At 38.0% G+C, this 20,925-nt stretch overlaps 1 protein-coding gene across 13 annotated transcripts in view; it reads right to left on the reverse strand.

The window, feature by feature from the left end:
• Nucleotides 1–20,925, reverse strand: part of DDX59 (DEAD-box helicase 59) — a 31,981-nt gene that overhangs the window by 10,057 nt on the left and 999 nt on the right. For 2 of the 13 annotated variants that reach the window (XM_074597508.1, XM_074597519.1), the window contains exon 2: nucleotides 1,019–1,848. In XM_074597508.1, coding sequence (XP_074453609.1) covers nucleotides 1,019–1,837 — 819 coding nt within the window. In that variant the 5' untranslated portion in view covers nucleotides 1,838–1,848. Of the gene's footprint in view, nucleotides 1–1,018; nucleotides 1,849–2,262; nucleotides 3,521–3,561; nucleotides 3,900–20,925 lie in introns of those variants that run through there. The other 11 variants (XM_074597512.1, XM_074597513.1, XM_074597517.1 and 8 more) reach the window with 11 other exon arrangements.

Consider the following 20,925-nt stretch of genomic DNA (forward strand, 5'->3'; position numbering starts at 1 on the left):
TTTCTTGACATAATACATTAACTTGTAAAGTACCCTGAAGATGAAGAATTAGAAAGATCATGTAGTGAAATTATGTATTATTCATTGAGGTTCCAATTATGTGCCTGTTATTATAAGCATATAATTGTCTTGCAGACTTTAACGATAATCAGAGAGAGAAGATACTGGAGTGTAACACTCCTGTTCTTAAATGCTCCAATATAATGCTTCCATTCTTAAAACTAATGCTACAGTACTTCAGAGATTAAAAGAGTTACTTAAATAATCTTTAAATTATTAATTTTAAAAAAATTTTATACGTGTGTGGATATACATATAAAGGCATCTAAACAGTCCAAAATATCAACTAGAGTCAGGTCCAGAATTTTGACATATATTCTTATACATCTCTGAATAAAGCCACTAAAGCAAAAAAAGCAATACTGAACCACACACAAGGTTCTCATGTACTTCTCATCATACATTCATGTCCTTCACAAAACAAAAGTTTTATTAATTGCTTTTTCCCAAAGTATCAAAGGGGAGACAGTACAACTACAGGATTTCAGAAATTATATAACCCCAAATTCCTGTAGTTACTTGATGGTCAGCTGAACATATTCCAACAGAAATTATGCTGTGAAATTGTGTAAATGACAAAAAAATCTTTCAGCCATCTCATATATCAAGATATAGGAACAACTACTCGCAAAGTGCCTGGAATTATTTTCACTTTCTATTTTAAGTCGTTTAGAAAGTTTACCACAGAATTTAGCTACCTTTCTTAACAAGGAGAAACTGTATACTAGGTAATATTTACAGAGTTGCTTTATCACCTGACCAAAAGTGAAAAAACATTCAGTCATCAAAAACAATCAACACCCTCCCTCCTCCAAGAACCAACGCTCCATCAATCAAAAGTAAAATAAATCACTGAATGTCAGTAAAAAAAACACTGCAATTACATTCTCAGTTACATTGAAAATCCAAGAGACAAAGTTGCAAACCACATTTCTCAAAACACACAAAGTTTCATTACCTCTTTCAAAACCTTCATAATAACAGGCAGTAGGAAGGCTGCTGTTTTTCCAGAGCCTGTGTCTGCGCTAGCCAAAATATCCCTCCCTAATAGTCCAACAGGGATCATTTGCATTTGGATGGGAGTTGGGACTTCATAGCCAGAATTCTTTAAATTATGGTTTAAAGTTTCAGGAAAACCACAGTGTTCAAACTCTACAATAGGTCTTGGAACTTGCTGGCCCTGGACAGCAATACCTAGCTGCAGTTTAAGGTTCTCAACCTGCTCATCTTGCAAACCTAAAATAAAGGAATGATCTTGGTAGAAATAAGGTGTATTAAGCAGGTGAGTTTCTGCTTGAGATTCTGCTTTTGTGAGTTGATCAGATTTTAGCTTTGTTTCCTTTTCTTGAGATTGTAGAAGGTGTTTGGCTTTACATTCCAAGCTACAAACATCTTCATCTGTTTTATCGCAGATATACTCTCCGTAGCGACCACACACAACACATACAGGTTCTCCAGGTTCTGGCCAACGCTGCGATTTGCTGAAGGATTTTATGGGTTCTTCCGAAGAGCTATCCTCATCAGTATTTTTGTTGTCCTTTCCCAAAGTTGTATTAGCAACACCAAGCTCTCCAGCTACAGGTTCTGTGTGTTCTTGTTGAACTTCATTCAAATTGCATCCTGAAGCAGAGGTTTCTGTTCTAACCGACTTACAGTCTTGGAACTTGGTGGTCTCCTCTAGCAAAGATCCTCCAGAAGATAATTTATTTTTCTTAGCTGTACAACTTTTGTCGTCATCAGCAGTCCTCTTGACTTTAACAGATCTTGGTAAAAACATGCTTCAGTACACTAGAAAAAAAATTATTACAGTTGTTAGAAACTACTACTGTTGAGAAAAGTACACTTTACTATTTGCCACAAAAACCCAAAAAATCTAGGAAATATATTTGCGAACCTAGAAACCAACTTTCAATCCCTGAAAAGATCTAGAAACTGCCTTGTTTAAAAGTGATCTTGGTCTTCATGTTGATGCAATGTAAAGCAATACTTGAACAATAGAGAGAATCACCTACAGTTAGTTTTCAATATTAGACATTTGCAGTTGCACAAAAACTTTGATTTTCACTATCTGTTGGGAAATCTATCCATTTTGAGAGTCGGTGATATAGAAACAAAATATGCATTCTTCTGAACTAAAAAAAAACCCCAACCAAACAAAATCATCAATTTTGTAAAGGATGTGAAATTTCGTACAGGACCCACCCAAGACCGTTACTTTTGCTGTCCTTTTCTAAGTCCACTCAAATATAAGAAGGCTGTAAGCTTTGTAGATCTGTTTAAGAGTCCATCTCTGTTTGTTCAGGGTGTCAGAGGAAGAGCAAAGACTTACGCGACCAATTTTCCAAGTCTCTGCTGTAATACAAGGACGCCGAATTAAGTGTCCATAAGTAACTGTAACTTCTATACTCTGAAATTTTCAGTTGACTCTGAAAGCATCAGATGTTCTCACCAATCGTTTGCTATGGTACAATCGGTAAACAAAGCGCACAGAATACCGTAATTTTATTCCGAATTAGTCGGACTGCGCATACCAGTCTCTGTCAACTTCTTTTTGCATCAGCTTTCTAAAAATACACAACGCTACCTCTGCTTTCACAGACAACTTTTGTTTGATTGATTATTTTTCTGCGTAACTCAAAGCAATTCGGAGCGGTTCTGCAGCACCGGCAGGAGTGTCCCCGGCGAGGTGAGGAGAGCTCTGCTGCGGAGACCCGCCGTGCCTGGGTGGCGGCTGCTCCCCTCGCTCTTGGATGAGGCGCCAGATCCCAACACTTCATTTTTCGCACCTAATGAGGCCTTCCCACAACAAACCTCTTCACAAACTCGGTCGCCTTTCAGGTGAGGGGGGCAAACTGCGCTCACGAAGCGTGCCAGGCTGGCTAAAAAGACGATCCCTCCCCAACGGGCTCCTTGGGGCGGTCCCGTCCCGCTGGGAAGCGACCCCGCCCGCGGGAGGCCAAGACGGCGCGGAGCCCTTTCTACCCGCCCGCACCCCAGCCCCGCTGCTGCGAGGCGGAGCCCGGTCCCCACCTCCTCCTCGCTGCCGACGGAGGGACGTCGCCTTACGTACGGCTACCCACCGGCCGCAGGCCCCGCCGCTTCTCCTCACAAAATGGCGGCGGCCCCACGCAGGCGCGCTGGCAGAGCAGCTGGGAGGGCGCGGCGGGGACGGGGCGGGGGCTCACGGCCGCACGGGAACGGAACGGAGCGGCGCGGCGCAGTCGGGCCTTACCCGCTGCCGCGGAGACCTCACCGAGGGCGAGAGGGGAAACCCCCGCGGCCTTACGCGGGGCGGGCTCCCCGCTGCCGGCGGGTGTCCGGGCCCGCGCACTCGGGCGGGGAGGGGACAGGCGCAGGGCCGGGTGATGTCAGCGCTGCGTTCGGTTTCGGCCTAGGGGAGCTGAAGGCGCGGCTGCTGCGCGCTTCAGGTCTGCGGGGTCCCCTCCCGTGTTTCCAGCCCGAGTCGCCAGATGGTGCACACGCACACAAGTATTTGCTCACCAACAGGAGGTCAGTCAGCCTGCCCCAGGTACTCGGGACCCTGAGGTGGTGTCACCGTGTCAGCACTGTTTGCAGGAGGTGCTGGGTTTGAGCACAAGCAGGAAGATCAGAGAGTTCCCAAAGTAAAAGTATACCAGGTGGCCAGGAATTATTTGGTGCATGGGAAGGATAATCTTGCTGGGAGCCATCTGGGTTGATGTACTACCGGGCACTCCAGATACTCCAAAACAGATCCTTCTCCAACACTGATCCCATTAGCCTGAAAGCATCCATACTCATGGGGAGTTCCATTTTCTTTCTGGATCATTGCTTTTGTTGGTGACCACCACCATTTCCTGCTAAAACAGAGAATCCATAAATGCTAGCAGCCCCTTTGGAAATACAGTTTAATGTCATTTCAGAGGACGAGTCAGAGGAACCCGTGGGAATGGGGTTAAAAGAGAGACAGACACAAAGCTGGGGGCTTTTGAGCAGCTGGCTGCAGAATTTTGTAACATTCATGTCTAGTCACGCTTGAAACATGGTCTGTCTTAGAGTATGCTGGATTTCTCCACAGTAGGTTACCACAGTAGCAAGACAAAGTTAGTGCAAATAAGGGGTTTAGGTCTGCATGAGATTTTTACTGAACTGGTACAATTGGAAGAGACTATTAAACTCCTAGAAAGATTAAGTGGGCATTTCTAGACCTGAAAAAACTGTCAGGCACCTTTCACCCAAACTCCATACATTCCTCATTCTCTGTGAAAATCCCCACCTTTCTCTGATTCAGCCTCTACCAGTCCACTTTGTTTGCACTGACTTTCTTTTCTTCATTTTCCCCTCCTGGAGAGTTTCTAACATAAGCTAATTTCCTTTTCTTACTTCCATTTTTACAAGGTCATTTCCTGGAATTGAAAAGATGATTTTCTCAATAAAGACCAGTATTTCAACAGTATTCAATATGATACGAGATGCTTCATACTTTATAAAGTCCACATACCAAAATGCAAACATCCTATATGTATCAGCTATTTCTATTTTTTGCTAACAGTAGATTTCTGTGACAGAAATATTAATTAAAGAAAATTAAAGTACCTTTTTATTATGGTAAGAACACTGTTGTATTGTGAAAGCTACCATTCTGCCCTCACCTGCTGTGAGAGAAGAGTTTGCACACTTTGATTACACAGACACATTCAAGTTCTTGAGATTAAATAATACTGTCCATACTGTAATACAGCTACTTAGCTTTTTTGTTCATAGTACATATTCCTGCTGTTCTAAGCTGCAAAATGCAGAAGTCTAGCATATGCATTTCTGTGGAAGCAATAATGTAGTCAGTGGGTGTATTCCGTGATTCACTTACAGATGCATGACTTTCAATTTTTGCTGTACCCTGCATTTGTTTCATGAGAACACTATTTTGTTAGTAATGAACACTTTCTAATTATGTACTGATTTATTTTTTTTTTTACAATCACTTTGAAGATACACACACTATGTTGCATTTTATAAGATCATTATTATATAACAAATTATTATAACTGCAACACAAATTGACATTCTCCAAACAGAAAACCTGCCTCTACTGTTGTTTATAATACACACTAATAGCTTTATTTTCTGTAGATAAAATAGTGTCAGATGAACAGAGACTTCATCACAGCAGTAAAGATAAAAGGAGGTCACAGAGATTATTCAAGCTGGTTAAAGACTAAAAGAAGCTAAGTATTGAGCAGTCTGCAGGATTATGTTATTCATAAAAAACAGCAGTCTCCCTCTCTTTCATTACAACATCAATTATCTAGGATTCCTTAAAGGGTTGTTGAATAAGGACAACTGTTAATACCTAATAAAAAAGTTCTGTATTACCAGAAAAGGCTGACACCTCTGTGATTATGGGAAATGTCACTGATACAGAATACTTGACTTTCCAAAAGCTGTTAAGAGGTTCCTTGACAAAAGTCTTAAGGACACTAAAAAAATGCAGGGTAAGAGGAAAAGGTCTTGCACAGACTTGTAATTGGGGTTTCCCCATCACTCACTCCCCTTCTCTGAAAAAGACTACAGTAGATCTTGAAATTAAGTTTTAGAAAAGGACTCTATGGATATTCAGAGGCGTGAATACTTGCAAGACACAACTACATAAACTCATAGGGGCTAGACAGCTATTGATAGTTCAGTCTTTCTTCCAACAAAATGATGATGAGTCAGGTATTAACAAAAGTACTAGCAAAATGGATTTTTTTTTTTTCAGCTATTGCTTTGACACTCTCTGTACTCATAAATGCATTACTTTCTCAAAATTATTAAAGTACATGCTCTGCTTTGAAATTGTCATATGCTTTATAGTAAGCACTCCCAACTGAAAAGGAGTGCAAGCTTCCACAGAATGCAGTATGTTATTCTTTATTTACATGGATAAGTCAATCAGGATAGATGTACCAAAAACTCTTTTGGAACAGATACTGTGCTTTGGGAGGTCACTAAATAAATGCCTTTTTTCCTGGAATAAAGCATAAATATTCTAGTCCAGTCATCTTCCTAAGCTTTTTTTGAATGCTGAAAGATGTCAGAGTAATAGATAGCCCTGGTCAATTTAATTCCTATCCTCTCAGCTCTTGATGCTACTAATCAGATCTGACGTGAATGACATTTTAATAAGATTTCTGAACTTCAAGTTTTGTACCTTTAGAGTTCACCAGATTGTATAAGATGTGCCCAGACAAGATGCTCTCAGATATCCTACAAGGGTTTTGTCTTGGTATTCTTCCTTATAAAACTAGTTAATTCAAGCAGCAGCTGAATAAAGTTGTGTTTAAGTCCTGTTAGAAAACCATTAACAATTAGTATGGTCATTTTTGCACATGCTGGATAATTTATCTGGGGATGTCGTAATGGAAAAATCTTAAGGTTTCCAGGTCATGTAAAAAAAAAAAGAAAGTATCATCTGTATTTTGTATAGTCACATTGTTATTTCATTTACTTAGTAAAACACCAAGAATTTATAACTTTTTCATCTTGTCTATGCTGATTATGTTCCAGTACAATAGCAGCCTAGGAAAGTACTATGTAGAACCCCCTGTTCAAATGCTTTAATTAATACGCCTCTTCAGCGTGACTTCTAAAATATTAGGAGCTACAGAAATGTAAGAATGCACACACAAACCCACATATCCAAAAGGACTAATACATACCAACATAGATTTACTACATAGATTAATAGTAGATTAGTAGATTACAGCAACAGATTATTTCAATTTTATGCAAATTTCTGTTAGAATAACAAAGATAGCAACTACTGATTAAATGTCAAAATAAATAATGAAAACAATAATTCAAGCACAAATTATTAGTACTAAGGTATGACACTTTTTGGTCTATTTTAAATTATATCAAGAAGATTTATCTATATTCACTCAGTGTTTCTGTACTAAATATACAGAAAGCAAGTGTGGCATCTTGAATTCCTGCCCTCAATTTAAAAACAGGCACTTTGCCCTAAAACAGCTCACAGCCATTCTCTAGAAGCATGAACCAACCTTTCCCATCACTTGCAAATAATAAATAATTCAGGAAAACAAGATTGGATTAAAGCAGGAGTCTGAAATCCCTCTTCTCCCAGGCACACTAAATCCATAAGAAACAGGCATTCTGCATACTAATTCAGAGACGGTGTCACAAGCATTTCAAAGAGCTGCTTGACTGTAGCATATGCCTCAGCTCTCCACAGCGATACCTCCCAGAGCGACCCTGTTAATTAAAACCTGTACCAGAACACAACCTGTAGGCACCTCTCCATGAATCTGGCAAGCAGGGTGTTCTCAAGTTCCACACAGTGATTTGATTAACTGGTAAATACATCCCAAAGGGTTAGTGTCCAAAACATTTTAATACAGTGCATTTTAAGTTTCCTTTGTAGGCAAAATATCCTCATGTGATGTCTGAATATTCCACTTAGAGTGAGCTCCCAGTGTATGCAAAACTGCTGAGAATAGACTCACGTTAGTGCCCAAATAGCACCTAATGCATCACTCCCTCAAGTGGCAAGTGTCAGTACTGACAGATCTGAAAATTGAAGTGGGCCTCAAAAGAATGTGTCTCATCAAGAGGAATAGTTTTGATTTTTTCCTTTATGCTATTAATTATTTTAAATATCTCAACATGTATCCTATGTATCATTATTCTAAACTAAGGAATCCCAGTGCCTTAATGTTGTTTTTAATGTTATAATGGCTGAAGAGCATGAAGTTTATGAAGATGTCACTTAAAGAATAAAATTTATTCCCTGAACTGTTTTTTTTTTTTGAAGCGTGCCCCAATACATATAATTGCAGTTTAGAAAACATCCACTGCTTGGGTAGAAGGGAGGAGGAATGTCTTTACATTCAGACGGCACAGAGGTCAAAGAATGTTTACTCGGGGATTGGCGCCTATATCTGCTCCACCTGATGCAATGAAACTAAATATTTTCCTGCTTCTTTAACATTTTGTGATTTTGAAGCCACTCAGCATATTTGTAGGTAGGTAGTCAACAGCATCCCAAACCATACTTAAGGAATAGTTCTTTGACTGAAGGAATCAGTGAGTCAATGACTCCACTGGCTTCCAAATTACAGCTTTAAAGGAACCACACAGGAAATATCAAGATAATCTAAAAATAAATAATGGTGGCTAACCATTAACTAGTTAATTCTGATAATATTCATACAAGATGTCCTGATTTAGTACAGATTTTGCTAGTACAGTATACTTATTCTGAGGCCTAGCTTTTCTAATTTTGCTTAATCCATACAGGCAACTCCTAAGCTTTTTGAAAGCAAATAATTGGTAAAAGAAGTCTTGGACTAAGATTTTCAGGCTTCCTGAGCACTCTCTTTGTTTGAAGAGCCACATTGTAAGCAAATATTGGTTGATATTAGTCTTTGCAGAAATCTGTGGTAAAATTGGAATTAAAAAATAAACTAATTAAACGTGAATTCTTGAAGCATATTACTGCAGTGGGTTTTCTTTTAAAAAAAAAAAAAAAAAACCACAAACCAAAACAGCAGTCTTGCCCTGAAGGCCCATCATTAAATGCCACTAGTCCATAGGGAAATAACTGTACAGGGCAAATCATGCAAAAATTATGAACATAATTAATGTATGTGATTATATGCTCAAATACTGCATATAATATTTACTTCAAAAATTGATGGACTCTCCAATTTAATATCACCATAGCCTTAGCACAACTGTAAAAACTACACTGAATGCAATTACCAGCTTCTTTGTACAAGATACAGAGTAACTTTTTACAATTCAAAGGAACATTTTTAGGATATGAGAATCTTTAAACCAACATGCAAATCTGTGTTGGGTCTCCAAGACGTACAGAATAAGGATTTGATCAAGAGATTGCAAAGACAATTTTAAAATTCCAGCGACTTCAGTAAGCAATAAACCAGAACCCAGATTCTTAGAGAATTCAGGCGGAAATTAACAAGATTAAATAAATCTTGAAATATAACTTAATTAGAGATGTAGAATTCAGAATGAAAAGTTCTCTCCTTTCACATTAATCCATTTTTCTTTCTGAGAAGATATAAAACATTATATTTGAAAGCTGCTTACCAGTTTGCCATTTAGATTTGTGTTCCAATTAATAAGGCTGTTTGGAGGCATATGAAATTGGCATCTATTCTAAAAACAAGACAACACTCCCACAACACGCACTTACTGAAATTAAGCCCTTCCCCACGCCCCTGCTCCCCCCTCAAGGCTCTGGGGTCTGAGACAAAAGGATGGGAGAGGAAGAAAAGAAAATCCACAAGAGACAACAGGAATCATTAAGTTCCAGTTTGCCAGATGACCTGTGTTCGATGAATATGACCACCTGCCCCCTGAGTAAACTCTTTCCTACCATATCACTTCTTAAGAGATTAAGACCTTTCTCAATTAATCAGAAAGTATGATAAATGTAACAGTTTATGCTCTGGTACATTGCATTTGTACTACAGGGAGGCAGGTGGAAGCAGCACAGTTATAATCCATTAGTGTGACAGACTGAAGGAAAAATTTACATCATCAGCCTTTTGAGTAAATGGATAATAAGTTTCCCTTTCCACCTCTAAAGCTCCTACCAGCATTGCTAGTTTTGAGAGCAGAAACCACTGTACAAAGAATGGTCTGGAAAACACACAAGAGAGCTGGCTAGAAACTAGACTTCTTACCAGTCATCCTGTTAAAATCTATGCCGATACTAATCTGATTTTAACCTTCATACTTCCCTATGTTATATTTGGCCCCTATTCTTTCTCTGCATGAAGTCTAAAATTTGCCTAGTTGAATCCCTCACACAAAAATTATTAAAGGCCATGGAAAGGCTATAACTGCATCTACAAAAAGCCAACTCACTGTTGCCAGAGTAGAAGCCAAATTCAGGATGTCCCCACTTACTGAGTGACTGCCAGCTGTGACTATTGCCTTTGGAAGCCACCGGCAGCTGTTAGAAAACAGAGGATCCTTCCAGCTGCTGTACTTTCTGCCAGCATAAGGCTTGGTGGCAACACAGCTCCAGGATTCAGGTCTCAAAAAGCTTCCTTTTTGTCAGCCTTCACCACTGTTCTAAGTGACTGTTACTGTTGGGCTCCAGCCTGCGGATTGCTAAATTTCTCAAATGTCACTCTTCGTGTACAGAGCATTCAATGCAGTCTTAATAGTTTAATTAAAAAAAACTCACCTCATGGATATTTTTTTTTTCCCTCTGACTCATACTGCAGGTCTCCGATACTAATTTTGCAGACCTGCAGAGTACTTGCCATTAATTTCACTAGCACAGATCTTTGTCACGTGCTAAAAAAAGACATTGTACATTCTGCTAAGCAAAACAGAAGATAAAAGAATTGTGACTTAGTTTACCAAAAAAATTACAACTTCAGCTAAAATCTGTTCCAAAAGAATTGTAATGAATATAAATACTTGGTCATCAAGTAGGCCATTTGTCCACGATTTTTAAAGATAAAAGTATAACAGATGGCTTCAATTTCAAAAGGCAAACCATTTTTTACTTTCTCTTATCTCCAAAACATGTGCGTCAATTTCACTGTTCCTTCCCTAGATATGTTTTTCCTATGTAATTCTTATGCAAAGAAAATAACGAGTGAAAAGTCTGTTAAAATTTGCTATGGTTAATGCTCCTCCCCCACACACACACAATTTCCTTTTCATAAGCTCAAATACCCATAACCCTGGGAAGCTGGAAAAGCAGGGCTCAAGTCTTCCGCCAGTTCCTCCTTACTAAATAACGCATAGCCATTTGCAACATTCTAAAAATTCTAAAAATGTATTTCAATATAGCTAAACATGCCACGATCAAGTCACTACCGAACCAACACACTACTCAAATTTTAAGGAGTTAAAACACCTATGTAATCTGTAAGTGAAAACATTTTTTTAAATTCCAGTAATTTAATTTGCTTATTCATTTTTCTTGCTTCATCAATGAAAAGAATTATCATTAATCTGATCATATATTTAAACTGAATTCATCCTTGCACTTTGATATTCACTCACAGCAAAGATGAACTGCCCTCCCAGGCAAATACTACTGTGTAAATAAATGTGTAACAGTCATCCTACTGAGACCAAAAAGCACAGATTGAAGAATGACAAAGTAACAGGACCGAAGAGCAGGTCTCGGCATCATTTATACCTATCTTCTGGCATAAAGTCCCTTGTCAGTGAGGGAGTAAAAGGCTTTAGGCTATATCCCAATCTGGGAATACCAAAGTCCCATGGATCAGTCCAAAGACAGATGAGGTAAATGAAGAGGGGACCAAGTCTACGCAAATGCCAAACTAACCTTACCCTAAGCCTTAACAGTCCACCTCTGAATACTTACCATGTCAAAACTTGGCTCTACTTACAGGTTTCTCGGGGAGCTCTCCTTTATGTTCTTCTAAGAAACCCAGTTCAGACAAAATGATTGACCTCCTAGTTCACTTCCAGCTAAATCAGCCCTTGCTGGTACCAGCACAACAATTAAAACTATCCCCCCCAAATCCAAACCGATGAAGTAGAAATGACTCGTCTGAAAACAGCTTCCACTCCATCCCTTCACACAAATCCAGCCAAAATCCCATCTACCCAAAATGAGATGAAAACGTTCTCAGAACATGGCTTGGCTCCTCTGATCAGTCAGAGAATGGCATTGCACCAAACACATGATAGTGTATGGATTTTTCTCATGGATGTTGCTCTTACAAAGCTCTGTAAGGAAGTATACTATTAAATATGAAAACAGAAAACTGAAGTACTTTTGTCTTAAGGGATACATCTAAAACTCTGTGTAATTAAGTTTTATTGCATGAAAGAGAGAATGGTTTGTTTTCTCTTTTAAGCTAGACATAAACAAATACAGACAAGGTGTGATAAAACTGAGAACTTGAAAGCATTGAATAAGTAAAAATACTAATAAACACTAATTATATGAGACTATGGTATTCAAGATAACCAAAAGAGATGAGAAACACCAAAGTTCAAAAAAATATAAAGCCTTTAATTCTCTCTTGAGCTTTTGCTTCTGTGAATCACTCGCAGTATTTATCAATTACTTGTTATAAGTACTAAACAGACAAACCACCACTTCTCATGACATAGTGACACTAAGCTGTCTATCTGTGATTTAATTGCACACTTCAGGACCACAGGCTGCTAAAGGTAAACCAACAGATTTGTCCTTCTGAAATTCAGTTGTTTTCCTAAACTTTGTTTACTGTGAGAACATGCCGACAATGCATTAGCTCAGCTTGATGAAGCATAATAGATATTAAAAAGAAAGTAAGCCTCAAAAATGCAACATATTGCTCACTACCAGCCGTGAATGAGTGCTCCCTATGCTTTTTGTTAGAAAGATTCAAAGATGCCAGTAACCTTACAGCTGTTGACTCTGTAATAACAGAGGGTAACAAGACAGAAATAATGAATGCCTCCTTGTTAAGCAGTTTTGTTTGTGCTGTTCCAAGAGAGATCTGCCAAGAACTTTCCATGCAAACCTTATTTTTCTGGGATTTGTAACTTGGCTGCAAAAAAAAAATCCAGCATGATAATGCCCAGTTCAAAAGAATGCAGATTACAAGTTTTAAAACATATTTCCAAGTTTTGGAATAACTTCAATTTACACTAAATATGGTAAACAATTTAGCACTTCATATATTTTCTAGTTGCTTTATTGAAAAAAGTCTCTGGTTAGCAAGTTGACAGCCCAGATCATTATATGTTTTCTAACCCTTTGGTATTAAGTCTGAAGTATTGCAGTGTGGAAGGAGACTTTTGTGCTGTATGGTAAAGACTCCACAGATGTGTATTTTTGTTTTAAGACAGACTGCATGAAATGCATATGAAGCACTCATGGGATTCTGTCTGCTAAACAATTTGGTGGATTAAATCTGTGCTAATTCTTAATACAACTCAGCTGACTTGGGTATAAGGCCAGCTTGTGAAAAAATTGGCTAAGTTTAACACACTATTCTTACAAAACATAAGCCTAGAATTTCCATGTTAAATTATGCAGAGTTGTTTTTGTTTTGTTTTTAACCAAATGATTCAAAGCTTAAAGCTGTGCAAAAGTCCAATTTCAGTGTTCCGGTTTTCTTTTTTGGCACATGACCCATTAGGACAAGGTCATTTTGCACAGTTCCTTGCCAAAGCAATATTGTTTCCTGTGGCAACTAGCAAGATACATAGAAATTAGATTTCAGGCACACCACAGATTGGAGCTGAAGCTAAGGAAGCACTCTTTCAGGCAACAGAGAGATGTCAAGAAGCAAGAAGGCTATGATGGTTGCCTAAGATGTGAAAAAGTGGTGGCTTAGGCTTATGCCCAAGAGGAAGAATTCTAGCAATCCAAACTAAAAGAGACAGTGAAAACATACCAATAAATTATAAAACTGTTCTGAATAGATCTGGTGAGGTAATTTCAAAGGAAACACTGGAAGGAACAGGACCAGAAAATACCATGAGACAGAGCAGCCTAGAAATGTTTCTGCTCATTTTCTTGACTAACTTGGGTTTTCCCTCAGGAGAATGTGCCTAGAGCACAGTATCCCCCAGAATATCTCTACCTACCTTACAGTTCAATGCAAATTAAAACTAAGTAATCCTATGAAACAACAGTTCCTCTGACATTACTTGTAATTCAGCCAAATATGCTGGGTATATGAGGACTTTACCATTCTTGAGGAGTTTGTATGAACTGGAATAAGTCACGGTGCTCAGATCCCCTTGACATTACTGATGTAAATACTTGAAAATAGAGCACTTCTGCACTATACAACCTGAACAAGGGAAAAACATGGCTAGCCAGAGAAGATAGAAGTAAGAACAAACAGCTCCTACCAGATCAGTGGAACTTGGAGCAAAAAGGCAAGGTAGTGAAAAAGGCTTCTGTACTACTGACACCGTCTGCTCTGCAAGAAACCACAAAGGTAGTCAGTGTTTACAAGAGGGTGTTGGCCCTGGGAAGCATGACAAGTCTTCCTTCAATGATTAAAGAGCCAGCAGAAGCACAGACACAGAGCATCTCCATGCAGATGGCTCTTAATCTTCTGTTGATACGCAGGAAACCTGCTCTCTAGCAGTAGCGAGGATATTTCTGTGGGACTGGGCTCTCTTAAGTAGTGAAATCAGAGCAATGCAATAATATCAAAGCTTTATTTGTAACTGCTTGCCTAGTTTTACAAAAACTAAAACTTTATCATTCTGACTCTGAACTAAAACAGTTTGGTTTGTTCTGCGTTTCCACTGTGACATCCTGACCTCTGCCTAGAACTTCTACGACCTACTACAACATAAATAGCATTTATAATTCTTATTTTTCATCAGTTTGTTTGTAAGTATCCCACCTTCAGTTCATCTCTTCACTCAAAGTAGTCAAATAGTACTCCTAATTATACCAGTACAATACCACTTAAGACTTCGGCGATAAAAGAATAACACACGGCAGTGTGCCCTGCACCTTGGATACACTTTCTTACTGAGCCAGTTTTTGCTTCCCCATCTTTTCTGTTGCCCACAACTTACTGCTTTTGCCACTTCTGAAAGAGCATACTACCAGCTGGGACAGAAACTCCCAAGTACCCAGTTTCAACAGTTGCCCTATGCATAGCAAAATACTCAGATGAACAAGCTGGACCTATATCAACACAGGGTTCATTGCAATGAAATCCATTCTGTTACCCTACGTTCTCCAAACTGATCGGTATATATCCCAGCAAGTCCCTGTTCTTGTATAAAATATCCAGGGGTTGCTTTTTTTGTTTCATATAATGATTCCCTTGATTCAACACGGTGCCTACTAGCATACTCTTCCCCAAGCTGATTCTTCCCTCATTTAGTAAATTATCACCCATAAGGTCTGTGCTGTGTCTGTTAGACAAACCCTGGATCATGAGGGCATTATGAAGTACTGTGCAGAAGTGGGAGTCCCAGGTGTACTTTGCCTGTCTCAGACTGCTTCCAGGGCAGTAGCCATCACAAAGAGGGCTCAAACATTCCCTGAACAACAAGTTTCAGCCTGCTTGCCCCCTTCTTTCATTTGTATTTAACTACGCTGGCTAATACAAAGAGAGGGCTGTTTCTGACATCTATGATGATGATGGACATTTCTATTCCTTGTGCCAACAAGTGGACCCATGACTGCTCCCTGCCCAGGTGAGAAAGCTGAGATAACACCCTATGCTTTAACACAGCCATGTCTACTATATAGCAAGAATACCATATGAGGACAAAATAACCAGATATGTATAAACCTTTTGTAGGTAACAATCTTTTGAGACTTTCTAGAAGAAAGAAATCATCCAGGTTATTTCTTAAAAAATTAATATTCTTCATGACACCCTTAATCCATAAACACAATTGTATACACAAATTTAATCATGTCAGTAGCACCACTGATTTTTAAATGGGAACTACACACATGATTAACCTAAAGCTTAAAATGTTGGAGACAAGTTTCTATTAAGATATATATATACACACACACACATTTAGTTTAAGGCAACTATTAAAATAATTGTTGCTCTTTCCATGTTTCTAATATATATTGAAATATGCGAGTATTTAAATCAAATTGTTCTATATGAAGCTTAGACATCCTATACATTTTTGTATATTGAAAATGTTTTCAAACGAACTGTAAGGCATACATCTTGTAAAGCTACTCAGAAAATATTATAAATAAATTAAGTTATGCCAACACAGAATTGAATGAGTTCTATGCACTCAGGCTGTGATGACCTTACCATGCATGCATAATCAAAATCTCCAACACCATCAAGGGTCACTATGTGTAAATGAAGGGTTACAATAAAAAGCTTTGATACACACTTTCCACAGCCCCTTTTTAAGCAGTGTACCAGCTATTTACACCTGCTCCCTAAAGTAATCATCAAAATTTCCTCAAAAATACGCAATTTCTCAGGAAGTTAAGGGAAACAGAGAAACTGCCTAAAGAAGTCAGTGAAAAAATGGATTATGATGTTTCAAAGAAGATACATAGAAAAAAATCCTTCATTGGGTAGTGTCCTATGCTATTCCCTTGCTTTTCTCTCTTCATCCATTTTCACTACCACCCCTTCCAAAAAATATTTCTGCTGTGATTAAATGACACCAGAGTTTTACTGTTCTAACAGAGCACTCTCTCCTATTTACTGCTGGTCTCATTCAGACAGACATAGGCTTCAGTGGAAACTGAAAGCAGGGCCAAAAGATGGGGAACTGAAGTCTATTCATGCTCCGCTAATAAATCATGTGTATGCTCAAAACAAATGAGCTTTTATGAACGTTCAGATCTTTCTTCACATGTAGAAGCAGAAGGAAAAAAAATCAGCCAGTCACTTCAATGGAGTATAGTTCAACAGCAAAAAAGCACACAATTTAGTATTCGCACTTGTTCAGACTTCGTGAAAAAGTCTGTTAACTCATTTAAACTTCTTATACCTGCATGTACAATTTGAAAACTAGTCATGCCCATTTTCCTCTGAACTGGAGCATAAATAAAGCATTACCTAACAGGTACCATAATGGTAATAACATTGCATTTTATTTTTGTACAAAGGTGGTTTGGTTTTGTGTTTTTTTAATGTAAATTTCCCACCAGACACTTATTTATTTACTAATTTAAAGGTTACATCCATAAAATCATGCTTAGGATTTTCCTTAGAAAACACATCAGGCACTAGGTGGCCTTAAAAGAAACAGTACACAGATTTCACTTACTGAAAGAGGGTAGAATCTATTTCATATTTTTTAAAGTTTATAATAAAAAAATATCAGTTATAGCAGGGTATTTGCTCTCTTCACAGACAACCTGACAACAGTGTAATGTCAAGAAAGAGAAAGCACTGGAATTAAGGAGTACTGCACAGCACACCTGTGAAGAAAAGTCACCTAAACCCCCTCGCACAAGCACAATTCCAGCAGATGGACAAAACGCAAAAGCAGCCAGTGTGAAAACTAGATTAAAAAAATGAAAAAATTAATTAAAAAAAAATCTCAGAAGACACCAAAGTAACCAGTGAAAAAGACAAACAAACCAACTAGCCATCACTGTCAAGGGAGATGAGAGGTTTTGCCTCTCACAGACCACAGGAAAGAGACAGATCTGTTGCATGGTTGGTGTCTCAGTGGAATTGGGTGGGGAAAGACGAAGACTTTTCCCCCCCCTTTCATGGAGCTCCAATAGGTCAAAGCCAAGTTCAGGAAATAAAACCAGTAACATCCAAGTATTAAGAGAAGCTACGGTTAGGTACCACATTTGATTCTCATTGGGCAGCTTTTTGGTTGTGCAGATTTAGTAGTAAATATACTAAAATAGCTATTACTCTACCTTTTACCTGTTTTAATTTTTAACCATATCAAAAATCACAGACAATCCAAGTTAAAATGTCATAAAATGTTTTATTTTCCTTTTGACTTATTACTCTACTAGAATCTGTAAAGTTGGTAAACTGTTTTTGTCCCTTTTAAATGCCTCAGCACTTTCTGATTACAAATTAATAAAGAATTTGAAAGACAATAATTATGTAACTGTTCTTGTACTTTTGTATCATCCTGAAACAGGAAGAACATACTCCCCTCCAAGATTATGCTCTGAGAAAACTCCTAGCTTGCAGAAACCACATACATACATTTCAGTAATAATGCCAAAGAGGTTTAATAATTCAGACAATCACTCACTTGATAATACCTATTTTAAAATATAATTTCTTAAATCTTACAGTTTTACTGGGTTTACCATTACTTATAAAGAAGTATATTTAATAAAATATCATAGGGTTTAGGAGGCTAGAATATCAGTAATTCCATTTCACAAGTCATCCTTAAGTTGTAATAACCTTACAGAATCATTTATAGATTACTTGTTCAACCTCACACACCCAACACAAAACCTGCTGAAGTCAACAAGCACGTTTCTCAAGAATCACAGTGGGACATGACTGGTTCTTGGTCTGTATGCTGACAGCACCACATCAAGTTGTGCACGCTGCCTCTTTGCCAGAGGTTACAGGCCACAAGGCACACCCCTCCCCTCAGCTACTACCAATTCTATCATGACTGATACCTCTAAGCCAAGGCAAACAGATGGGATCATCTTAAATAGGCAAATTTGATAGCATTAATTAAAGATAATATCTCCACGGTGTTGTTCCTAGCCTTTTTCCAATATCAAGACTGAAGCATTACATGGCAGAAGAGCTGCTGTGAACTGCTGCGTGTGTGTGGATTTGCCCTAATACAACCAGCTAATCTGAAATGGGAATGGTTTTACTACCCTTTGTATGTAGCCTGATAAGCTGCCTGTTCACTAGCACTGAGCCTGGCTATAGACAGTGCCACAGCAAAAACTGTAATGGTATTGCTAATTTAAAACATTTTACTTTACCTTTATCATCAAGTATTATGAAGGAAGAAGTTATGCATGAAATCTTATTCCAGCCTGAACACTCTCTATAATTCTAGCACTAGCCTGAATTTAGTCTAACGGCATCTACTCCATACATGGCCTCTTCATACGCCAAGTGAATCTCAAAACAAGTGAAAAACCAGAGATATAAAATCATTAGTCAAGGCTCATTCCACTATCTACTAAGGTTAAGACTATTAGCAACAACTGTCATCCACATCATTATTCATAGTTTCATGGTCATGTTTGTTCCTGTGGCCTGACACTGACTACAGGCTAGGTACACCCACTGTATAAATGGCTAGACACATGAGAGTGAAGAATCAGGCCTATGGTGTAATTACAGGATAAAACTAGTCAAATGGGTTTCTAATTTGGGGTAGAAGGAAGGAGGGGAAAGGAAGGGAAAAAGAAGGTGGAAAAAAAAATTAAAAAAAAATTTGGAGCTGCTTGTTTGAATCCTTAATACTTTATCTTTCCGCTTGGAATGAACTTTGAAGTAAAAAATACTTTGCAGCAGAACGATTGTGTACAGAAGAGATTATCACTATTTAAAATATTTTAAGACAGATAAACAAGAGCAGAAAGGGATGACTCCTCACTCAGTTCTTCTGTTTATCTACTCTGAACAATTAAAGCAAATTTTAATTCTTTTCCATGATGACTATTGGTGTCTTTGACAATGCAATATGCAAGATCACATTTTTACATGTCTGCAAAAGTAGAAGAACTGGCACAAGAACAACAACTGGTGGTGATGTCTTCTTTTTCACTTACAGATATTAGATTTCATATTCATGCATTCACTTCTAAGAGCACTGACCAAATTAAAAAATACTTTGATTGCAGTTACCACAACACAGCTCTTTTAGATTTTGTTCTGTAACTCTGAACAAGTTTCATCAGCACAAAGGCTGCACCCACAAACACTTCTGCATTTTAAATTAGACTGGTAGCAATGCTCCTATATGTACCTATCCATAATTGTACCTATTGCCATTTTTGAGACACATTCTCTAAACCAATATTCACTTTTTTTTTTTTTGGTAAGGGACTCACAATTGCAGGAATTTTGGAAGATCAGACCACATTTTTATTTGCTCCAGTAAGTGTCACTAGTCTCAGCGTATAGTACATAGGTATATGTGATGTTTTACAAGTGCATAGCAGCAGATGATGAATACAGGAGTACATTAAATATAACTGAAGAGTCCTTATTTGGATTATGCCATGTTTCTGTAAGAAAGCAGTTTCTGAAAGTTTCATGTTATTTTATAGGGACTAGTTTGTAATTTTTTGATCTCTCAAAGTGGCTCCTATACCCATCACACCTAAAAAACGGCCTTAGTTTTCCTAAATATGTTCTCCTGTAGTTTTATCCAATTTTTAGGTATTTTCTTATTCATACAAGAAACAAATTAGTTGTGATCTGGTTCATGTATATTTTTTTCTGGCTCTAATCATCTGAGGTTTTAAAGCTTACGAATTCGAGGTGTTTGTTCTTAAATATACAGGAAAAATTAAATGATTTTTCTAGTAGCAATATAAAAAAGTATTAGTTAAAGTGTCTAATATAACTTATTTCCAAATTATATATAAAAAAATAATTCAGGTAAACGTGTGAATACAAGTTTTACCTTAGTTGTTGAAAACTAAGCATATACTTTTCCTGAACAGAGAACATTTTCACAATTCACACCTGTATGTTAATTTGGTGTTATTGTTCATATTTCTGCTGTAGAGGATCTGCGAATTTCAGGCATAAGTGTGCTAAAGCACGGATTTCTTCACTTTCCTCCTCCTCTCCCTTCTGCTGAATACTGCCAACAGCAGGTCCTAGTTTTGTAGCTAGCTACATACCATTTATGAGTGGTATGCATGACAGTTTGGGAATCCCATCCCAGACAGCATATAGGGAGACAGCCAGTAATAATCTCTTCAGATTCCGACCTCCACAACCCTTTCATTTCCTCATTACCAGTAAATAGAGATTCAGGATTGTAAAACTGTAAAGTATACTATAGCCTCCTAATATTTGTATCATTGTGTACATGAAGTGCTAGAAGCACACACATAGCCATGTAACAATGGTAAAATCTCACTACAGCTCAATTCACAGTCCACTTTAAACACAAAGAAAAAACAGTTTGGATAAAATAATATTTGAAACCTAACAGTGTCATGCTAAGACTGCGTCTAAATATTCTTTTCCAAATTCAGTGGGGCCAAAAAAAAAAAATCCCCAAGCCCAAGCCACACCTCAGACTGCCATCCTCCACTGCAGCAGTTTGGGAAGACACTAAATTACCACAAAGGAAGGGGAGAGAAAAAAAAAAGGCAGGTTAGCTAATAATTACTCCAAGTCAGGGGTGGTCCTTCAGTGACCAAAGAAAGCTCAGCCAAATAAAAAACTAACTACAAAACAAAACCATTAATTTTTA

The sequence above is a fragment of the Larus michahellis genome, chromosome 8 (assembly GCF_964199755.1).
Source record: "Larus michahellis chromosome 8, bLarMic1.1, whole genome shotgun sequence".
NCBI classification, from domain to species: domain Eukaryota; kingdom Metazoa; phylum Chordata; class Aves; order Charadriiformes; family Laridae; genus Larus; species Larus michahellis.